This window comes from Camponotus vicinus, unplaced genomic scaffold (assembly GCF_025532165.1).
Source record: "Camponotus vicinus isolate PSW18456_S1 unplaced genomic scaffold, iyCamVici1.0 SCAF_5, whole genome shotgun sequence".
Lineage (NCBI taxonomy): Eukaryota > Metazoa > Arthropoda > Insecta > Hymenoptera > Formicidae > Camponotus > Camponotus vicinus.
The window spans coordinates 9424434-9442667 of record NW_028141977.1 but is presented as its reverse complement, the minus strand read 5'-3'; the positions used below and the strand labels follow the sequence as shown (position 1 = coordinate 9442667).

Sequence of the window (18234 nt, the reverse complement as noted above, 5' to 3'; positions counted from 1 at the left end):
ATATTACATGAAATTGTATTTACGATTGTAAATTACGTGAATACATTCTTATGTAAATTACACGAAAAATTATCGAAAGTATACGTATAATGATTATACGTATATATTATATGTATATATATGATTATACGTAAGTATACGTATAATATTAATTCGTTAAATTAACATATTTGTTTCTATAGTATATATTTTTGAAATATTCGTAAAAGAATAACTGTTTATATTTTCATATCAAAGAGTCATTAATAAATTCGGAAAATTCTTATATAAAATGTAGAATCGCGAGTCAATTATTATAAATTTAATGATATGCTTTCCGTTAGATTTATCTATTTATGAATTCCATATCGCGCGGAACTGAATATACTTAAAATAAATTATTAAATTATGATTGCGAAAATACCGTGTTCTTTCCGCGTTCTCTTCGCGTCACCTTTGATATTATAGAATCGCGAGTTAATTATTATGAATTTAATAATTTGTTTTTCAGTTACATTTGTACTTACGAATTTCGTATCGGAAAATATTCATAAATAAATTAATAAATTACGGTTGCGAAATCATCGTGTTTTTCTCGCGTTCTTTTCGCGTTCCTAGACAAGATTGTCGTTTTAATAAAAGAGTTATCGTTGTTCCTTCCGTTGTTCCTTCCGTAAATAAACGTTAATAAAAGTTGCGTGGCTCGTACCGCCGAGGAGTCGAAACGATTTTCATCATGGAGAATTATTTCTCATCGGTTCTTGTGAGATCCATTCGCGACGTCTAGTTCGGTGCACTGTTAAAAATTGGGAATTTTTATTGTAAGATTGGAATTAATCCCAGGTTTTCCTGGCAATTTCCGAAAGCAATGATTTCGGTAGTAATTCGAGGACTTCTTTAACGTCGAATTAATTTAAATAGTATATATTTAGATGAGAGAAATGTATCTTTTTTTTTCTTCTTTAAAAATGTTCTATCATTATTAGAATTGGTATTATTATTGTCTATATATATAATGCCAGAAAAATTTAATAGTAGATTAAATATGGATATAGCGTTGTGTATAAACTTTAATTTTTCAAGAAATTTCATATATTGTAATTAATTTTTATTAATTTTTTGATAAAAATGCTTACGAACGAATATATTTTATTAATTATTAATTAATTATCTCATTTGAAAAATTATTTCTATATACTGGGGATATTAATAGTAGTTTTTAGTTTCTTTTAAGAAACTATTTGCAAGATTGGACATCCATCGCCAATTTAGAATATTAGTTTTCAGATATATATATCATTTTATATATATGTATAATAAAATACATGAACAAATTAACGTATCCAAAATATTTTTATAATTTTTGTTAATATGATATATTATATATACGCGAAATTATACATGAATGTTACATAAAATGTGCGAATACTTAAAAATTTAGAGACGAATCGAATGGGTACCTTTATATCAGTAAGATATTGATTAAAAGAAAAAAAATTATTAATTTAAACGTTACAAGAATAAGAATTTAGATAATTAATCTAGAATTAATTATATATTTAAAATTATTTCATTTATTTTATTTTGAACACTATTCGAATTGAAATTTTTTAAATCTTGCTGTTATCTGGTTCGATTCGTCTCGCGCGCGCAGACGGTACTCCAAATTATGTGTTCGCACATTTAACACAAACTCCAATAATGCATGTATTTTATTATTTATAAATATAATCGTTCGTAATCACATTTCAATGACAAAGGTTATATCCATTTAATTTTCAATAAAGAAATATATTTCTTAGTAATGGAAGAACATGTTTTCTGACGTGAATATCAAAAATTCGTGAATTGAAAATAATGACAAGGGATAATTGTCTTTGATTTAATACTGAAATCATTGCTATCGGGAATAGTCCGGAAGATCCAGGATTCGTTCCCTCCTACGGTGGAATTCCCGACGTTCAATGGATCACTTAACTTTTCTTCGCAGATTGATCTTGCGAAATCTGATGTAGAAACAAGATGTTAATCCATTTTTAAGATCGCTCCTCTTTTTAGCGGATATTACCGGTATGTCACTCGCAATCGTATCTGCAATTGAATATTTTGAATATTATCGATTTATTTATTCGTCGCGTTTTATCGCGAATTTTAAATCGCGATTTATCTTATAAAAATTCGCAAATAAATCGGTCGGTGAATTGTATATTCACAAACATTACAGACCTCAAATGATTGTTGAAATATTTTCGATTTTCTATATTTACGTGATAATAATTATATCGCGCACGTGTCTATTGAGAGCTTCGATTATTATATTATAAAAATTATACGTATCGCGATCAAATATTCCGCATATTATCGCTTATTTATTCGTCGCGTTTTCTCGTGAATTTTACATCGCGGTTTATCTTATAATTTAATCGTTGACTTATACATTGAAGCTTTGTTTATCTTTCCACATCTTTGAATATTGTTTTTAATAGTTCGTGCAAAATGCTGGTAGTGCAAATATTTTCTTCTATAATTTATAAGACGATCGATAACTATATTAATGAAAATCATTCGTTCCGTTATTTTCTATTAAACGTGGCCACAACGCGATTTTTAATTATATTTTAAAGCTTATAGAGCTCATTTCTTCTTATTCAGCTAATCATGCGCAAAATAGGGTATTTTATTCTCAATCGTGAAATTCGTATAAAGTCGCGTATATGTTAATCGCAAATACATCGGACATAGAATTTTATGTTCATAAACAATATGGATCACAAATGTTTGTTAAAATATCTTCGTCTGTCAACATTTGTGTGATAATAATTATATCGCACGCGTGTTTATTGATTCGATTATTATATTATAAAAATTATGTGTATCTCGCAATTGAATATTCGATTATTGTCGATTTATTTATTCGTCGCGTTTTCTCGCGAATTTTAAATCGCAATTTATTTTGTATTTTAATCTTTGATTTACATCAAAGCTTGTTCTACGAGGGTCGTTCATTAAGTCCTTAGAAAAAGATAGAAAAACAAATTATTTTAGGTAGATTTTTTTTTATTTTTCAATTTAATCCCCTTTTAGCTTGATGCACTTATCCCAGCGTTTCTCCAAGTTTTTTAAGCCGTCCAAAAAGTAGGATTTCGGAAGGTCGTCAAAATAGGCATCTGTTTGGGCGATGACCTCCTCGTTCGACGTGAATCGTTTTCCGCCGAGTCATTTTTTCAAGTTTGAAAATAAAAAAAAGTCACTAGGGGCCAAATCTGGTGAGTACGGTGGATGTTGCAATAATTCGAACTTTAATTCCGCGATTTTCGCCATCGAAACTGCGCAGGTATGCACCCGTGCATTGAGAGCAAACGCGGCACCCATCTTGCCGAGATTTTTTTCAAACCCAATTTTTCGTGCAAAATTGAAAACACTACCTTGTGATATGCCTGTGGCCTCAACTATTTCTCGCACTTTGATTCGTCGATCACTTAAAACCGTATCGTGGATTTTGTCAATCATTTCGGAGGAAGTCACTTCCACTGGACGTCCCGAGCAATGTTCATCATTTGTGGATGTACGGCCACGTTTAGACTCATTTGCCCAATTGTAAAATACAGTCGCAAACCCAGGAGCAGATGTGCCATGAACTTTATCCAACTCGGCTTTGATCTCTTTCGGTTTTAAACCTTTTAAATATAAGTGTTTAATCACCGCACGAAACTCACTTTTTTCCATTTTTCTAAATAAACAAAAGTTTGTTCCTTTAATCGACTATATTCTGTATTTCTGTTGTGACACAGGGCAATATTATTTTTCGCCCATGCTGCCAGATATCTTCGTGAGTATTAATAATCAGCAGAGTTTCTTACATTAAATAAAGTATAACAATCAGGGGTCATAGGTAAGGGAGGGGAAAGGATGAGGGGAAGGAGTAGGAGGGGGATTGGGGCGGCTATATCGCAGAAATAAATTTTCTGCCTCAGCGGGACTTGAACTCAAGACCCCTTTTTGGCCTATATGGCAGGCAAGTACTTTGTCGCCTTAGCCACACGCCGCCCCATTAATCGACTATAAAAATGAAAGCACGTGGCGGATATAGCTGAAACTTTAACTGCAGTCTAGTGAGAGATGGCGCTTACTAAAAGCAAACCTTTTTCGGTACTACTAGCGCTATTTCCTGGATTTTCTAAGGACTTAATGAACGACCCTCGTATCTTTACACGTTTTAAATATTTCTTTTCATCGTCTGCACGAAATGCGTCAATGATGCAAATACTTTGTTCTACAATCGAAGAAATGATCAACAATTTTATTAATGACTCTTTTGATCATGATTATTTATGTTTATACGTTATTTATATAAAACTAATTAAATTCTATTATTCTATGTTGATTATTAATAATAAATATCGCGTAATTAATCATCACTAATCAGTCTTGTCTATGTAAAAATTTTTAGTAAATTTTATATTATACGTATACTTTGGACACTTTCGTGTAATAAATTCTATTTTGTATTAAGTTTAAAACTATAGTTTATATTAAATTTGTATTATATTTTATAATACATATTTCTAATGCATTGTATTTTATATATTCTGCATTAAATTTTGTAATATATATATTTGTAATGTAATTATTTTTATATTACATAATTTAATATTTTGTAATGTGTTTTTTATGTAATTGCAAATTAATTATAATTTACGTTGTATATATTATAATTATGTAATATATATTTTTTATATGTATTATATTCTCTGTTTAAAAACTCTTTTAAAAAAAATAAAAATAAATAAGAAAATATTTCCTCCTCAATTTTTCCTCCCCTGTATCTCCGCCTTAACGAAGGCATTTGCCAGGTGAGGAGGTTTCAGTACTCTTATGAACCTGAGAGCTATGCCGGCGGTAACATACGCCGATATTCATATAGTCTATTCTTATATTTAAAATCATTTGGACAACGTATGGGCGCACATACATACACATATAGGTAAGTAATTTATAAAAATTAGTAATTTAATTTTTTAATTAGTAATTTATAAAAATTATTTTTATAAAAATTATTATTTATCATATTTATATATTATTTTCAAAATAATGATTGTTATACTCTGGTGCTACCGGCATTTCGTGCACATAGCACGGAACAAAACCAGAAATTGTGCACATTATATATTACCCTCTGAGAACATTCATGGACTTTGGCTTTGTAGTTCATGTCCACGTTTTCAATGTCCATAGAGGGAGTATCGCTTTCAGGGATCACCTAAAAACAGGCCATGACATCTCTCAGGCCGGTATTCATAGTCCGTTCTTATATTTAAGATCGTCTTAAGTTCATCTTTAGATATTGTATGTATCATTTCATTGGCTATGGATTATCTGAAGATGAATTAAAGACGATCTTAAATATAAGACCGGACTATGAATACCGGCCTCAGTCTTCTCTCTGCTCCTGCACACAGGACGCGGCAACGCTTGCCGCGGAAATCGACGCGATAGCCAATCAGCAGATACATAACATCCACCGCGCGTCAAAGTTGAACTCAATCCAACTTTTGTATTGGCTATCGCGTTGGCTTCCGCCGCGCGGCAAGTGTTGCCGCGTCCTGTGTGCAGGAGCCCTGAGAATGCTTGGTCTAGTTATATCATTGTCATCTGAATAGATAGACGAAGCATTAGCTATCGATTAAGACGAGGGGGGCTTTGATATTCGCGGTAAGTGGGGACTCTATGAACTTCGGTTGAATTCGGTTATTCCCGATAATGATCGGTTAATAATTCGACTCCAACTTCTTTCATTAACATCAAAGTTCAGCTCACATGTATTGTGTGAAGTTGTGTTGTGACCACGGTCTTACATACAGGTCTGGAAACTCAGGCCTTTTTTAATGGTGGGGGAGGTCTCACTTAGTGTGTCCGTTTTTCGACTAGAAGTCGCAATACGAGCGAGAGAGACAGAAATAGACGGCAGTAGTCGTTCTCTCTCTAACATACGTCTAGAAGCGACTTCTAGATCGCAGCGAACCTAGCAGGCAAGCCGTGAACTCCCGAAAAACGGACACACTAAGTGAGACCTCCCCCACCACCGGAGTTTCCAGACCTGTATGTAAGACCGTGGTTGTGTCTAATGTCATATTATTTTTATATTTATTATATTATTTTTATATATATATATATATATATATATATATATATATATATATATGTACATATATGTATATATGTATATTTTATATATTATTTAATATTATTATTTTCATATTATTTTATATTTAGCGATAGCGATTTTCTCTAAATAAACACTCTTTAAACATTTCTGTGAAAATCTAGTTGAGAATCGATGATGACAATGGAATCGTCATGTAATGTCAAATTGTGCCGAATAGTCGAATGTTGACCCTGGCGAAAATAAATATCGGAGCGTAAGTCGAATGTAAGGAAAGAGTAACAGAAGTGTAAACGAAACTTCTAGGAGGCGTAAATTGAAACAACGAAACGTAAATGAAGCGTTAACACTTCGTTTACGTTTCGTTGTTTCAATTTACGCCTCCTAGAAGCTTCGTTTACACTTCTGTTACTCTTTCCTTACATTCGACTTACGCTCCGATATTTATTTTTGTCAGGGGACGGAATTAACCGAAGTTCATGCACTCCCCCCTTACTGCATTTATCAGTTACCCCTCTCAAAAGGCTCCGTCTATGGTTGTGTTCGAAAATAGTTATATTTACTGGCAGTAAAACCGGGGCAGTTGGCAGCAGTGAAAATTACTGGTGCTGCGTTTTTATTTTACTGCCAGTAAAGTGCCAGTAAAGTCAATAAAAGTTGTGTGCCAAAGTAAAAGCATTTATTCTTTTAGATTAACATAGAAAAAATAAAAAGATCAGTAAAATGAAAGAATATATTTTACTCGAAAATATTATTTTTGAATCTTCCAGTTCTTCTTCAAGTGACAGCGATGATAATAATGAAGAATTATTAAATATTATGGAAGATAATAGAAATAGAAGAAAAGTACCAAAAATTAGAAATTATTTAGTACAAATAACTACAAAAATAGAAATATTGACTCTTTTTCATAGAAAAAAGAGAAAGGGAAAGAAATCATAGGTTAGAATAATAGATTTGTTCTCTTATAATTATGATAACATTCACTCATGTGTATGAATTGCACATAAATTAAGTAAGTAATGTATTTGATATAAGAGTATTTAATAAATATTTATGGTATATAATCCTACACTTCTTTTTTTAATTAAATTGTATTATTAATCACTTTTTACTGGATTACATTAACTTTTACTGGCACTTTACTGGCAGTAAAATAAAAACGCAGCACCAGTAATTTTCACTGCTGCCAACTGCCCCGGTTTTACTGCCAGTAAATATAACTATTTTCGAACACAACCTATCTATTCAGATGTCAATGAATTATATACGTCATTGGGAACTAGGCCTTAAACCGTAATCACACTACGGGTTGTGGACTTGGTTGCGGTTGGAATTGACCAATCAGAATAGCCGGCCGACAAATTGCTTTGTTCTGATTGGTCAATTTCAACCGCAACCGAGCCCGCAACCCGTAGTGTGATTACGGCTTTAGAGTGAGTTGAAGCAGCTTAAGGACAACTTTTCATTGATGGCTGCGTTCCAATATTCACTGCCAGTACTGAAAATCTATAGTTTACGTGACGTACACTATAGATTTTCAGTACTGGCAGTGAATATTGGAACGCAGCCGATGTACAATGTGTGTGTTCTATACATATGCATATACATTTCTATATTTTTATATCATATGTAGTAAGCTTACTCGATAATTTTTTTGTGTTTAATTAAAGCAAGAGTTCACAAAATAAAAATATCATTCAATGTGTTTCTATTAAAATGTAAAATAAAGAAGTTAAATTAATATATTTAACATACATTTATTTATTGCGCTCAATTGAAACATAACCTAACTTACAACGATAAAAAACGAAATCTGTATATTGTTTATATTGAACGTCATCATCATGTTGAATTCGGATAAAAAATCCAATGAACCATATCGTCAATTAGAGGAAGTACAAGGCGCTGAATTAAATGTTTGCGCTCAGAGTACATCAAATTGTCATACGAGCTTTGAAAATGGTACTGAACGCTCGATGGAACTTTCTTCTGTTGTCGTTATACCAGATGGTACGTTATATTAAATTATAAACAATATAAAAGTGTATATAATAAATTATAGTGTGATTATTTGTTAATTAATTACATCTTTACTTGTTGATTAATTATATTTCTTTTAATTGTACAGAAAAGGGTTTACTTAACTTTAATGTATAACGATGATGGAAACCTATACTGTAAATACTTAATATCGCATGAGATAACTTAACATTGGGGAATTTGGTTCACTAATAGCTACTTTAAGTTATATTGATAACAGGATATTGCAAAATGTCTCTAACAACAGTATATGTTAAAAATGCATGCACACAAGAAAATAGGTCTGTATATTTCTCACAAATCTTATATAATAATAAAATAAAATGTATAATGTTTAAAGAATTTCTATATAAATTATGTGAATATAAAGTAAAGTAAAATAAATATGAATGTAAAGCAACAGAGAATTGATTTATAATAATTAAATTATATAAAAATTTTATTGACAGATACATTCACTGTAGTACAAGCTATCAATGCCCTAGGCTTTGGAAAATTTCAAGTTAAACTGTCTTTATTCACGGGTCTTTGTTGGATGGTAGATAGTATGGAGATTACGATACTGAGTATTCTAAGTCCATCTTTACATTGTGACTGGGGTATTTCTAGATATCAGCAAGCATTGACCACAACAGTAATTGCTAAATTCAATCATTATTCTTATATATATGTGTATCATATACACACATACATGATAATCATTAAAATTTATTATTTTGGAAATTGAATTTTTAGGTGGTCTTCCTTGGCATGATGTTAAGCTCTACTTTTTGGAATAATTTGAGTGACAGATATGGTCGTAAACAAGCTTTAACTTTATGTGCAGTGCTATTGTCTTACTATGCATTTCTAAGTTCATTTGCACCAAACTTTCTCTGGATTCTATTGCTTAGAGGAGTTGTAGGATTTGCTATTGGTTGTGTACCTCAATCGTAAGTATTTGGTAAGTTTCTTAAGGACAAGCAACTTATTTGCTTTACAATATATTATTATCACTGATAAATCTTTTTTGCAGAGTGACATTATATGCAGAGTTTTTACCAGCAAAGCAACGAGCGAGATGCGTTATTCTATTAGATGTGAGTTTATATCATAAGTTTATAAGAGAAAAGAGGGAATTAAAATTATTTATTAAATAGATTATCTCTATAATAAAAATATATATATATATATATATATTACTAGTGTTTTTGGGCTCTCGGGGCTTGTTTTGAAGTGGCAATTGCATTGATTGTTATGCCCAATCTTGGATGGAGATGGCTTCTTATATTATCATCCATTCCATTATTTATATTTGCTGTAATATCACCGGTTTGTAATAAATTTATATAAATAATTTCAATACATATGTTATTCATATATATTATAATAATTTAAAAAATTTAATACATTTAGAAATTTAAAGAAAATGTGGATTACATCAAATAGTGGTATGTATTTGCAGTGGCTACCAGAATCTACAATATTCGATACGACAACTGGAAAAACAGATCGTGCAATTTCGACACTGGAACGTGTAGCTAGAGAAAATAAAAAATCACTGCCTATAGGAAGATTAGTTATGGACCGATTTTATCAAGCTAATCATGGTCGATTAAAGGATGTTTTAAGCAAAGAGATGTGCAAAACATCCGCTTTACTTTGGCTTGTATGGTAAATGCAAACTATAATGGATAAAGTTAAAAAATATTTTTTTAGTTAGACATGTTATTTGTTGCATTAATTTCTTTCAGGATGATTACAGCATTTTGTTATTATGGAGTGGTGTTAATGACTACTGAACTTTTTCGTACATCCTCAGAGCAATGTGGTACATGGGACACTGATCAAAATGAGAATATGTGCCAACTTGATTGTCGATTGCAGCGTGGCGATTATATTGATCTACTTTGGACAACATTGGCAGAGTTTCCCGGCATTTTTTCTACCGTCTTTGCAATCGAGAGAATAGGCAGACGAAAGACAATGGCTTGTCAATTAGTGATGTTTGCTATGGTCATTTGTTTTTTGAGTAGAACCTGCTTGTTAAGCAGGGCGGCGTTGACTATTGCCATATTTTTAGCCAGAGGTTTAATCGCCGGTGTATTTCAAGCCGCATATGTATACACACCGGAAGTATATCCCACGCATTTACGAAGCATAGGTGTAAGTGCATGCAGCGCTATGGCACGAATCGGTGCTATGGTCACTCCTTATATAGCACAAGTATTTCTACAATGGTCCATCACAGGAGCTATGGCCATTTATGCGGCAACCGCATTGTGCGCTGCTATTGCTACACTTGCGCTTCCCGTAGAAACAAAAAATCAACAATCAAATGAAGCATGTCAAGAAAATAAATAGACAATTTTTATAACGTACTTTAGTAAATTGACCGAAATTTGTTTTATTGCACATGTTATTTAGGACACTTATACTTTTTACACATTTTACAATATATAACAATCACATTATATACAATTTTTGATTAAGAACTCACATACACATACATGTATTTTAGTTGCATTCATGTTTGATCGAATATGCAAACACAATTATTAATATATTCACATCTATTATTTAATTAAACGGGCATATTTTTATTATAAGTTATATACAATATATATTTTATCTATTTATTATAGTGTATAATGTTAACAAAAAAATTTTTAGTTGCAAAGGTTTGTGATTAGAATGTTAATATGTCATAGGCTGCGTTCAACAGAAAAAGCTGCTTTGCAACTATTGTAAAATTCGTGAGCCTGATTGGTGTATGCTCTTAATTTTGACAATCTAAGAGCATACACCAATCAGATAGATGTCATAGATTGCAAAATATACAAAGACTGATATTGTAACTTTCAAAAAAAGTGCCAAAAGGATTGATCATAAGATAATCATATATTGCTCTTTTAATTTATCCATATACATAATCTTATTTTCAAGATAAAGATTATAAGCAACTGAAAAAGATGGAATATTTTTCCAATGTTTTAAAAGAAAGATATCTTTTGTGTATAAAAATTTAATATCAATTTTTATAACTTGTGACAAATACAATAAATAAAGTTATTTTATGATTCTCAAAATGTAGTATATATTTTATATTTTGCATGCATTAGTTAATGATGTATGTAAAATAAAATAATCCTGGATATAATTCCTCATTGGTAATGTTCAAATAATTTTTTTATAATTATAAGAAAATTTAAAATTAGATAATGGTTAAAATAGTAAACAGTTATTCAATAATCAAGATGTAAGTGAAGAGAAAAAAAGAAGAGAATAACATGCTATTTTACATAAATAATATAATATTTAAGAAATTTTAATAAACAAATTTATTTTCATATTAATATTTAGTATATATTTCTCTCATTGTAGCATACTTGTATAAAAAAATTTGGAAATAATATGTGATTAAATAATTAAATTTTATTTATATATCAATAACACTATTGTACAATTGTACATACATGTGCACGTGTCACATGTGGCTATTGGAGTAAAAAACAGATCAGCTGTCGTTTCTGTCCCATCACTTTCGCATCGTTTCCTGTGTTGTAATAATTATTTCTTTGTCTACATTAAAAGAATTTATCTATAATAAATACAAAACATAATCAAGCACGTTGATAAAAGCATTTAATATCGATTTTTCAAAATGGTAAGTATTAGCAAAAATCGGAGTTTTAGGTTAAGCAAAGATTAGTCACGCGTGACTCCTTATATGGTAATATGATTATGCAAATGGAAAAACGCTTCATTTTTATTTAGATTTTTTTAATAATAATGTCACAAGGCAGGAAACAAATTTAGATATATTTTATATTACTTGTTAGAGATAGCCTTAGATTTATTTTTCTATTTTAGCAAGATCCAAATGAGGATACCGAATGGAATGATATTCTAAGAAGGAAAGGTATCATACCTGAAAAGAAAAAAGAGCAAGAAGTTACTGAAGATCAAATAGTAAATCTCTTGGAGAGTACTATAGATGAAAAAACAGGACGTGGTAATTGTTTTTTAATTTAGAAATAAGTTATATTACCTTTTAAATAGTTTTTATATTATTATTCGGTTACAGTTTCTAACAATTTAGAAGAAAAGACTTTGGATGAGTTAGACGAACTGGAAGATGAAGAGGATCAACGGATTTTGGAGGAATATCGGCAAAAGAGGATAGCAGAAATGAAGGAATTAGCAAATAAATCGAAATATGGAGAAGTACGAGAAATATCCGCGGAAGATTATGTTCGAGAAATCAATAAAGCTGAAGAGGATGTATGGGTTGTTTTACATTTATATAAATCTGGGTATGCAAGAACAATAAATTTTTGCAATAAATATTATGGCCAGAATATTAATAGAGTATATGCTTTTCATACAGAATTCCACTTTGTACTTTAGTTAATCAGTACCTTGCTAATTTAGCAAGAAAATTTCCTACCACAAAATTTTTGAAAAGCATCTCTACTACATGTATTCCCAATTGGCCTGACAGCAATCTTCCTACAATATTTATTTATCATAATGGAAATATGATGAAACAAATTATTGGACCACTTGAATTCCGTGGCATGAATTTATCCGAAGCAGGTGATATATCTAAAGTATTCTAGAAAAAATAATACTCGTATTAGAATGATTTTAAGTCTCTATTTATTATTCTATAGAATTGGAATGGATGTTGGGACAAGAAGAGGCTGTACCAACAAAGATTAAGGATGATCCTCGACCTAAAGTCAGGGATGTCTTATTTTCCAGCTTGAAGAATCAAAATGGTGATTCTGAGGATGATAACGATTGGTAATTTTATATTATGAGATTGGCACAAGTAATTATATATAATATATAATAAGTATTATCAGATATATTATTTTATTATATATCATATTTTATTTATTTCACATTTACTGTAACATATAAATGAATTCAATATTTGTAAAAGTTTTCAAAACTGCTATACCACAATTTTCTGTCATTTATTTTAATAAAATATTTTATTATCATGTTATATATCTCACTTTATACATGCTTAATTTTCCTGAACCATTTAAAAGAAATTAATTTATTTAACAGATACAATATTTTTTAAAATTATTTATTTAATATATACAATTTAATTTTAAAAATTAAAAATTGTATCATACTAACATTATTATTTATTATTTTCTAGAACCAACAAACTAAAATATTTTCACAATTCAGCCATATCTCTTAATATAAAAGTAGCAAAAAATATGTATATAAAACAATCTTAATCATTGTTTTAAATTCAAATTTTGACAAAATTGTCTAGTTTCATATTATTTTGCCAATCAAACTCTTTCTCTCTTTGTTTATATTATAAAGTGTTACGATTGGTTAATTCTGACTTGGTTTATTCACATAGTATGTTGGTTCTCAAATCGCGGAAAGCTGTACATAATTTATATAGGAAAAAAAGGATAATTAGTAATGTATTTAAAAATTAACACTCATGTTATAAAGTGTCTCATTTATTCTGTACTGACAACGAGTTATTATCAAAGGGAGAAGGAATATATTAAATGTCAACAACCTTCGAAAGAAGATAAGAAGTTTGCGAACCCCTGATCTAATGCGTTACACTTCAGACGCAAGTGGAAAACAATTTCTGAGGTTCCTTCGCAATAGACCTTCTATATTTTTTTATATATAAAGACTCTTTTATGTACACATACCACATAGGAATCCGATTGGAGACGTACATTATTTTAACATATCGACGCAAGTTACTAGCCTGGGATATCGAATGTTTAGAAAAAGAATCGCCTGTCGGGCGACAGTGTTTACAGTAGGCGCCCGTAGGATATCTTTTTTTCTATGCGATTATCGCTCTCAAGGACTTCTCAGGTTTCTTTTTCTGTTTAGCCATCAAGAAAGACGCGTTGAATCGCCGCTTGCCTTAGTTTAGTCTCTGGTCTTGCGAGAGTAAGCGACTAATTCATTGTACGTATATCTGCATTGTGATAGTTATACTCATGCCAGAATTTTGGCGAATCTCTTGAACAATAAGACGTAAAAGATAGTTCTCTCTGTGTCCATGAAATGTGAGTCTATATTAATATTTTTTTCTAATAATTAAACTGACATCTGTGTAAAAATTATTAATCGATGATAATATATGTGTGCAGAGTTTCTTAGAATGAGAGATTTATAAAGATTAATTTTATTTACTATATATTTTCACTTAGTATTTAATCGGTATTCATTCTATAATTGACATATATAATATAATAATGTATAATAATGAGTATAGTAATGATAGAGTATAGTGAATCCCGAAAAACAGAAGAAAAGACGGCGATTATGTCATGTTTGTTTTGTTTGTTTATTATTTAATATTTAAAGTCATAGATAATTTTTTCAGTCATAGCAGTCGGAATTTTATTGCGCGCACTTATCTTTTGTGAGAGATTTGTAACAAATCTTTAATTAAAAAAACTTCACAGGGTTTGAATGAGGCTTGATTTCTTCATAACAATAATTTTTAACAATAATTTAACTTTATTATGATTGATTTCTCATATTTTTCCTAAATTTGAAAAAAGAACAAATGATTAAATTTATTTTATATGTACTTGTTTGCATTTTATTTTAGAAATGAAAAGAGATATAAAATAGAATTAAAGGGGATTTTTTAGTTAATATTTAAATAAAGTTAATATTTAAATAGTATGCGTTGATGGTTCAGTTATAAAATTCAAAATATAGAAATATATCAAAACCTAAATATTTAAATTTCCTGATAAGCACATAGATTTCATGAATCTACATATTTTTATTGTGTGTATATGTATAAAATAGTTTAAGATTATCTTTGTATAAGCATCATTATTATTTATATATGCATAGACAATTAATATTATGTTAAGACATGTGACATGTCTATGTGTTTTATTATATTATTGACACTACTATTTTAGATAAGATAAAGAAGCTAATTTTATAAAGAGTTTATTTAACTAAATGGAAGTGAAAATATGTAGTAATGTTCTTTGAAATGCCAATTGAATGCTTGATTTCATTACTTTAATTATGCGATATAATTATAGATTTAATAATTAATAAATAATTATACAACTTTACTGTATACAACTGTATACAACTTTATCTTCTATCATGACATTATCTTTTATATTGTGACATAATTTAATTGATGTAGGCATGTATTTAGAAATGTTTGCACCAATTATTTTCTTTATTGACTAGAGGTTTATGCATATCGAAGCAGAGTATGCAGACACAGAATTGTAACATTGAAAGAAGTATGAAGGATACTGAAATATCTTTGCTTCTTATGGAATCTTCTAAACCCATTTTTGTTGATGATTTAAATATATTTGAAGAAGAAATTCTTGCAAACCAAACTACATTGCACAGTACACAACCTATACGGAATTTGCCTAATATCTTGAGAAATAATAATACAAGAATATATAAAAGTAATAAAACACTTATGTTAGATAAAATCGATACTTCCTTTATATCAGAAGATTTAAATACTTCTTTTGAGCTAAATACAATATTATCTAACATTGATTTAGAAATGGAAGCCAGTTATAGTAAAATTACATCACCAAAATCACACCATCAAAGAAAACAAGTACATAATCCATTGGACTTATCGTATGATATGCCTGATAGGAATAATAATAAAGATAAAAACATGTTGCGTAAAGTTAATCAATTAAATCCATTGCATATTTCAAGTTATAAAAAGAATACATCATTGAAGAGATTAAAATATAATAAGCAGAAAGGAAATTTGTGTAACAAGAAACCAAGAAGATTAACAGGTCATAAGTCTAATTGCAAAACGAGAAACAAATTTTATAAAAAGTCTTATGAAAAATTAGACTTTGATACTGAATTAACCATTTCACAAGTAAATATGGAAGAAAACGTTTCAATGCAAGATGTTAATGATATTTCCAGTAACATACTTACTGAATCTATCTATGAACCAAATACTTCAAACTATATAAACGATTTAAATGATATTGGAGCAAAATCAGTGGAATCATCTAATGTTTTCCATTGTAACAATGAAAATTATAAATTTGAGAAAAAGTATGACATAAATTACAATCCTATTATTTCTGGTAACTCAAAAGAGTTAATGCAGAATAAAAATGTTTTTGGAGAAAATCTTACAAATTACGAATTTCCAATAATGACAAATGACTTCGAAAAAGAATTGATAAATAAAGACATTACTTCAAATTTTTTATTGAAACCTAAAGTATTATATACTTGTACTTGTGCAAATTGTATGTTACAAGATAAAGATATTATATTTTATGAAGAGCAAGTTTCAACTTCTATAAATAAAAATATGGAAACAGAACTTTTTACATATGACTTTAATACTGGTGATTATTATGGTGATATACTTGGTGATAATTGGTTAGAAGAATTAGACAATAAAAATCTTTATCATGAAAAGTTTGAAGAGACGCATATTATAGAGAAAAATTTATGTACTAGTAACGATAGCATAACAAAATTAGTTGAAAACAATGCAAATATATCATTGATGGAACAAGCTAAATCACAAAATTTGCAATCTTATCATATTGATAAAGCACAAAATAATAATAATGTAGAATCATGTTCTACAGAAATTGTTACGCAACCTAATGGACCAATAAATTTTTTTAATTCTTCAGAAAATATAAATATTTTTAATGAAATGAATTACCTGAATTTAGAAAACAGTTTAATAAAAGAAAACAAAATAGTTTCTCAAGATAAATCATTCATTCAAACTACAATCTCAGCTGATGTACCTCTGTTCAAATCCAAGGAAATATCACAAGCAAACAAGCAAGGTAAATAAAAGAGAATGAAGAATAGGAATATATATAATTGTAATAAATTATTTAATTTTTCCCTATTATATATCTTTTTCTATTTTTCTATATATATTTCAATCTTATTATGTATATAAATATACATATAGCAAAGTGAATATTTAGTAAATGAAAACAAATAATTTTTTGTTTCAGATTTATATTTTATTCAATGTGCTCAATGTGAAAGAATATTTCATGAAAAACATCAGTTTAGGAAACATTTTACTCACTGTGACTTTTACAAAGAGGATTTTAAATGTCATATCTGCAATAAAATATATAGGTAAGATTATAGATAAACAATGAAAGATTACTTGCTATTTTGATAGCACATATTTATTATAACACATTTACAGACATAAATCATCATTAGCTCAGCATCTGAGGATTGTGCATCATATATTAGATGGTCCTTATGAGAAGTACTATACTTGTAACAAGTGTTTAAAATCATATGTTAGATTTCGTGCTTTTCAAAAACACATACTTCTTCATGATGATTAGTAAATACAATAAAACATTAACAATAATTAGTTTTCGATATGATATTTGCAGATTAATGCAATTTACATAAGTTATGAACATTGTTCTCTCTAACATCACAAAAATACATACAGAAACATAATTATTTACTTTAAATATTTACAGTAATTCAAAATTTTATAATAATAATTTTACATTTGATAAATATGTTTTATATTAATATTTAATTTTTTTATTTTTTATGTTATTAATTTTTAGTTATTCGGAAATGTTCTTTGTTTATATTTTCTTAGCAATATAATCTTTTTTGTTTATAAAGTTTATATATTATAGCGTGCTTTTTTATTTCTTGTACATCGCAAATTCTTTGCTGAACTAAAGTTTTAAGTATATAAATATATAACAGTGGCTCTTATTATTTAATTAATTTCAATTTAAGTCCCATTTTAATAAAATTTTGGTTGAAAGCTAAAATTAAAAATATTTAATATCAAAAAATCATTTTAGATCTCTCAAAGAATAAGCAACTAAAGAAAAATATAGCAATGATAAATTATCATTAATAAAAGACGGAAAGTGCTTTCTTCGTATCTTATAAGAAATTTTATAAGAAATTCAAAGTACACAAGTTAAGCATAGCAGTTTAGTATAATATATTAATATTTGATTAATATTATTTAGTTTTAGTTTCTTTATATGTGTTCT

At 29.0% G+C, this 18234-nt stretch overlaps 3 protein-coding genes across 9 annotated transcripts; all 3 read left to right on the top strand.

The window, feature by feature from the left end:
• Positions 1–7715: 7715 nt before the first annotated feature.
• On the top strand, positions 7716–10545 carry LOC145971782 (synaptic vesicle 2-related protein). Of its 3 annotated transcripts, XM_083099829.1 has the most exons (8): positions 8015–8155; positions 8274–8466; positions 8635–8819; positions 8921–9117; positions 9201–9264; positions 9371–9496; positions 9630–9838; positions 9919–10545. In XM_083099829.1, exons 2-8 carry the CDS (start codon positions 8436–8438, stop codon positions 10526–10528), a joined length of 1422 nt encoding a protein of 473 aa, XP_082955955.1. In that variant the 5' UTR covers positions 8015–8155; positions 8274–8435; the 3' UTR covers positions 10529–10545. The 3 variants fall into 3 exon arrangements, with proteins under 3 accessions (XP_082955954.1, XP_082955953.1, XP_082955955.1); XM_083099827.1 differs by lacking the exon at positions 8274–8466 and having other exon boundaries at positions 7717–8155; XM_083099828.1 differs by lacking the exons at positions 8274–8466; positions 9371–9496 and having other exon boundaries at positions 7716–8155.
• A 1083-nt stretch (positions 10546–11628) lies between these two features.
• Viaf (viral IAP-associated factor) lies at positions 11629–13181 on the top strand. Of its 2 annotated transcripts, none has more exons than XM_083099832.1 (5): positions 11629–11831; positions 12038–12179; positions 12227–12480; positions 12555–12763; positions 12841–13181. In XM_083099832.1, the coding sequence occupies exons 2-5, from the start codon at positions 12162–12164 to the stop codon at positions 12975–12977; spliced, it is 618 nt and encodes a 205-aa protein (XP_082955958.1). In that variant the 5' UTR covers positions 11629–11831; positions 12038–12161; the 3' UTR covers positions 12978–13181. The 2 variants fall into 2 exon arrangements, with proteins under 2 accessions (XP_082955958.1, XP_082955957.1); XM_083099831.1 differs by having other exon boundaries at positions 11632–11831; positions 12252–12480.
• Positions 13182–13303: 122 nt separating this feature from the next.
• LOC145971556 (uncharacterized) lies at positions 13304–17852 on the top strand. 4 transcript variants are annotated; one of them, XM_083099338.1, is made up of 5 exons: positions 13304–13982; positions 14060–14238; positions 15401–17022; positions 17200–17329; positions 17403–17852. In XM_083099338.1, the coding sequence occupies exons 3-5, from the start codon at positions 15426–15428 to the stop codon at positions 17548–17550; spliced, it is 1875 nt and encodes a 624-aa protein (XP_082955464.1). In that variant the 5' UTR covers positions 13304–13982; positions 14060–14238; positions 15401–15425; the 3' UTR covers positions 17551–17852. The 4 variants fall into 4 exon arrangements, with proteins under 4 accessions (XP_082955464.1, XP_082955463.1, XP_082955465.1 ...); XM_083099337.1 differs by having other exon boundaries at positions 13304–13992; XM_083099339.1 differs by having other exon boundaries at positions 13304–14238; positions 15401–15633; positions 15736–17022.
• The last annotated feature ends 382 nt before the right edge of the window (positions 17853–18234 follow it).

Coding starts and splice junctions, on each gene's coding strand:
- Viaf (XM_083099831.1), top strand. Junction 12,481..12,554: donor TTACATTTATATAAATCTGG/GTATGCAAGAAC, acceptor CTTTTCATACAG/AATTCCACTTTGTACTTTAG. Junction 12,764..12,840: donor CATGAATTTATCCGAAGCAG/GTGATATATCTA, acceptor ATTATTCTATAG/AATTGGAATGGATGTTGGGA.
- LOC145971556 (XM_083099338.1), top strand. CDS start 15,426: ATGCAGACACAGAATTGTAACATTGAAAGAAGTATGAAGGATACTGAA. Junction 17,023..17,199: donor ATCACAAGCAAACAAGCAAG/GTAAATAAAAGA, acceptor TTTTTGTTTCAG/ATTTATATTTTATTCAATGT. Junction 17,330..17,402: donor ATCTGCAATAAAATATATAG/GTAAGATTATAG, acceptor ACACATTTACAG/ACATAAATCATCATTAGCTC.
- LOC145971782 (XM_083099827.1), top strand. CDS start 7,990: ATGTTGAATTCGGATAAAAAATCCAATGAACCATATCGTCAATTAGAG. Junction 9,118..9,200: donor ATTGGTTGTGTACCTCAATC/GTAAGTATTTGG, acceptor TCTTTTTTGCAG/AGTGACATTATATGCAGAGT. Junction 9,265..9,370: donor GATGCGTTATTCTATTAGAT/GTGAGTTTATAT, acceptor ATATATTACTAG/TGTTTTTGGGCTCTCGGGGC.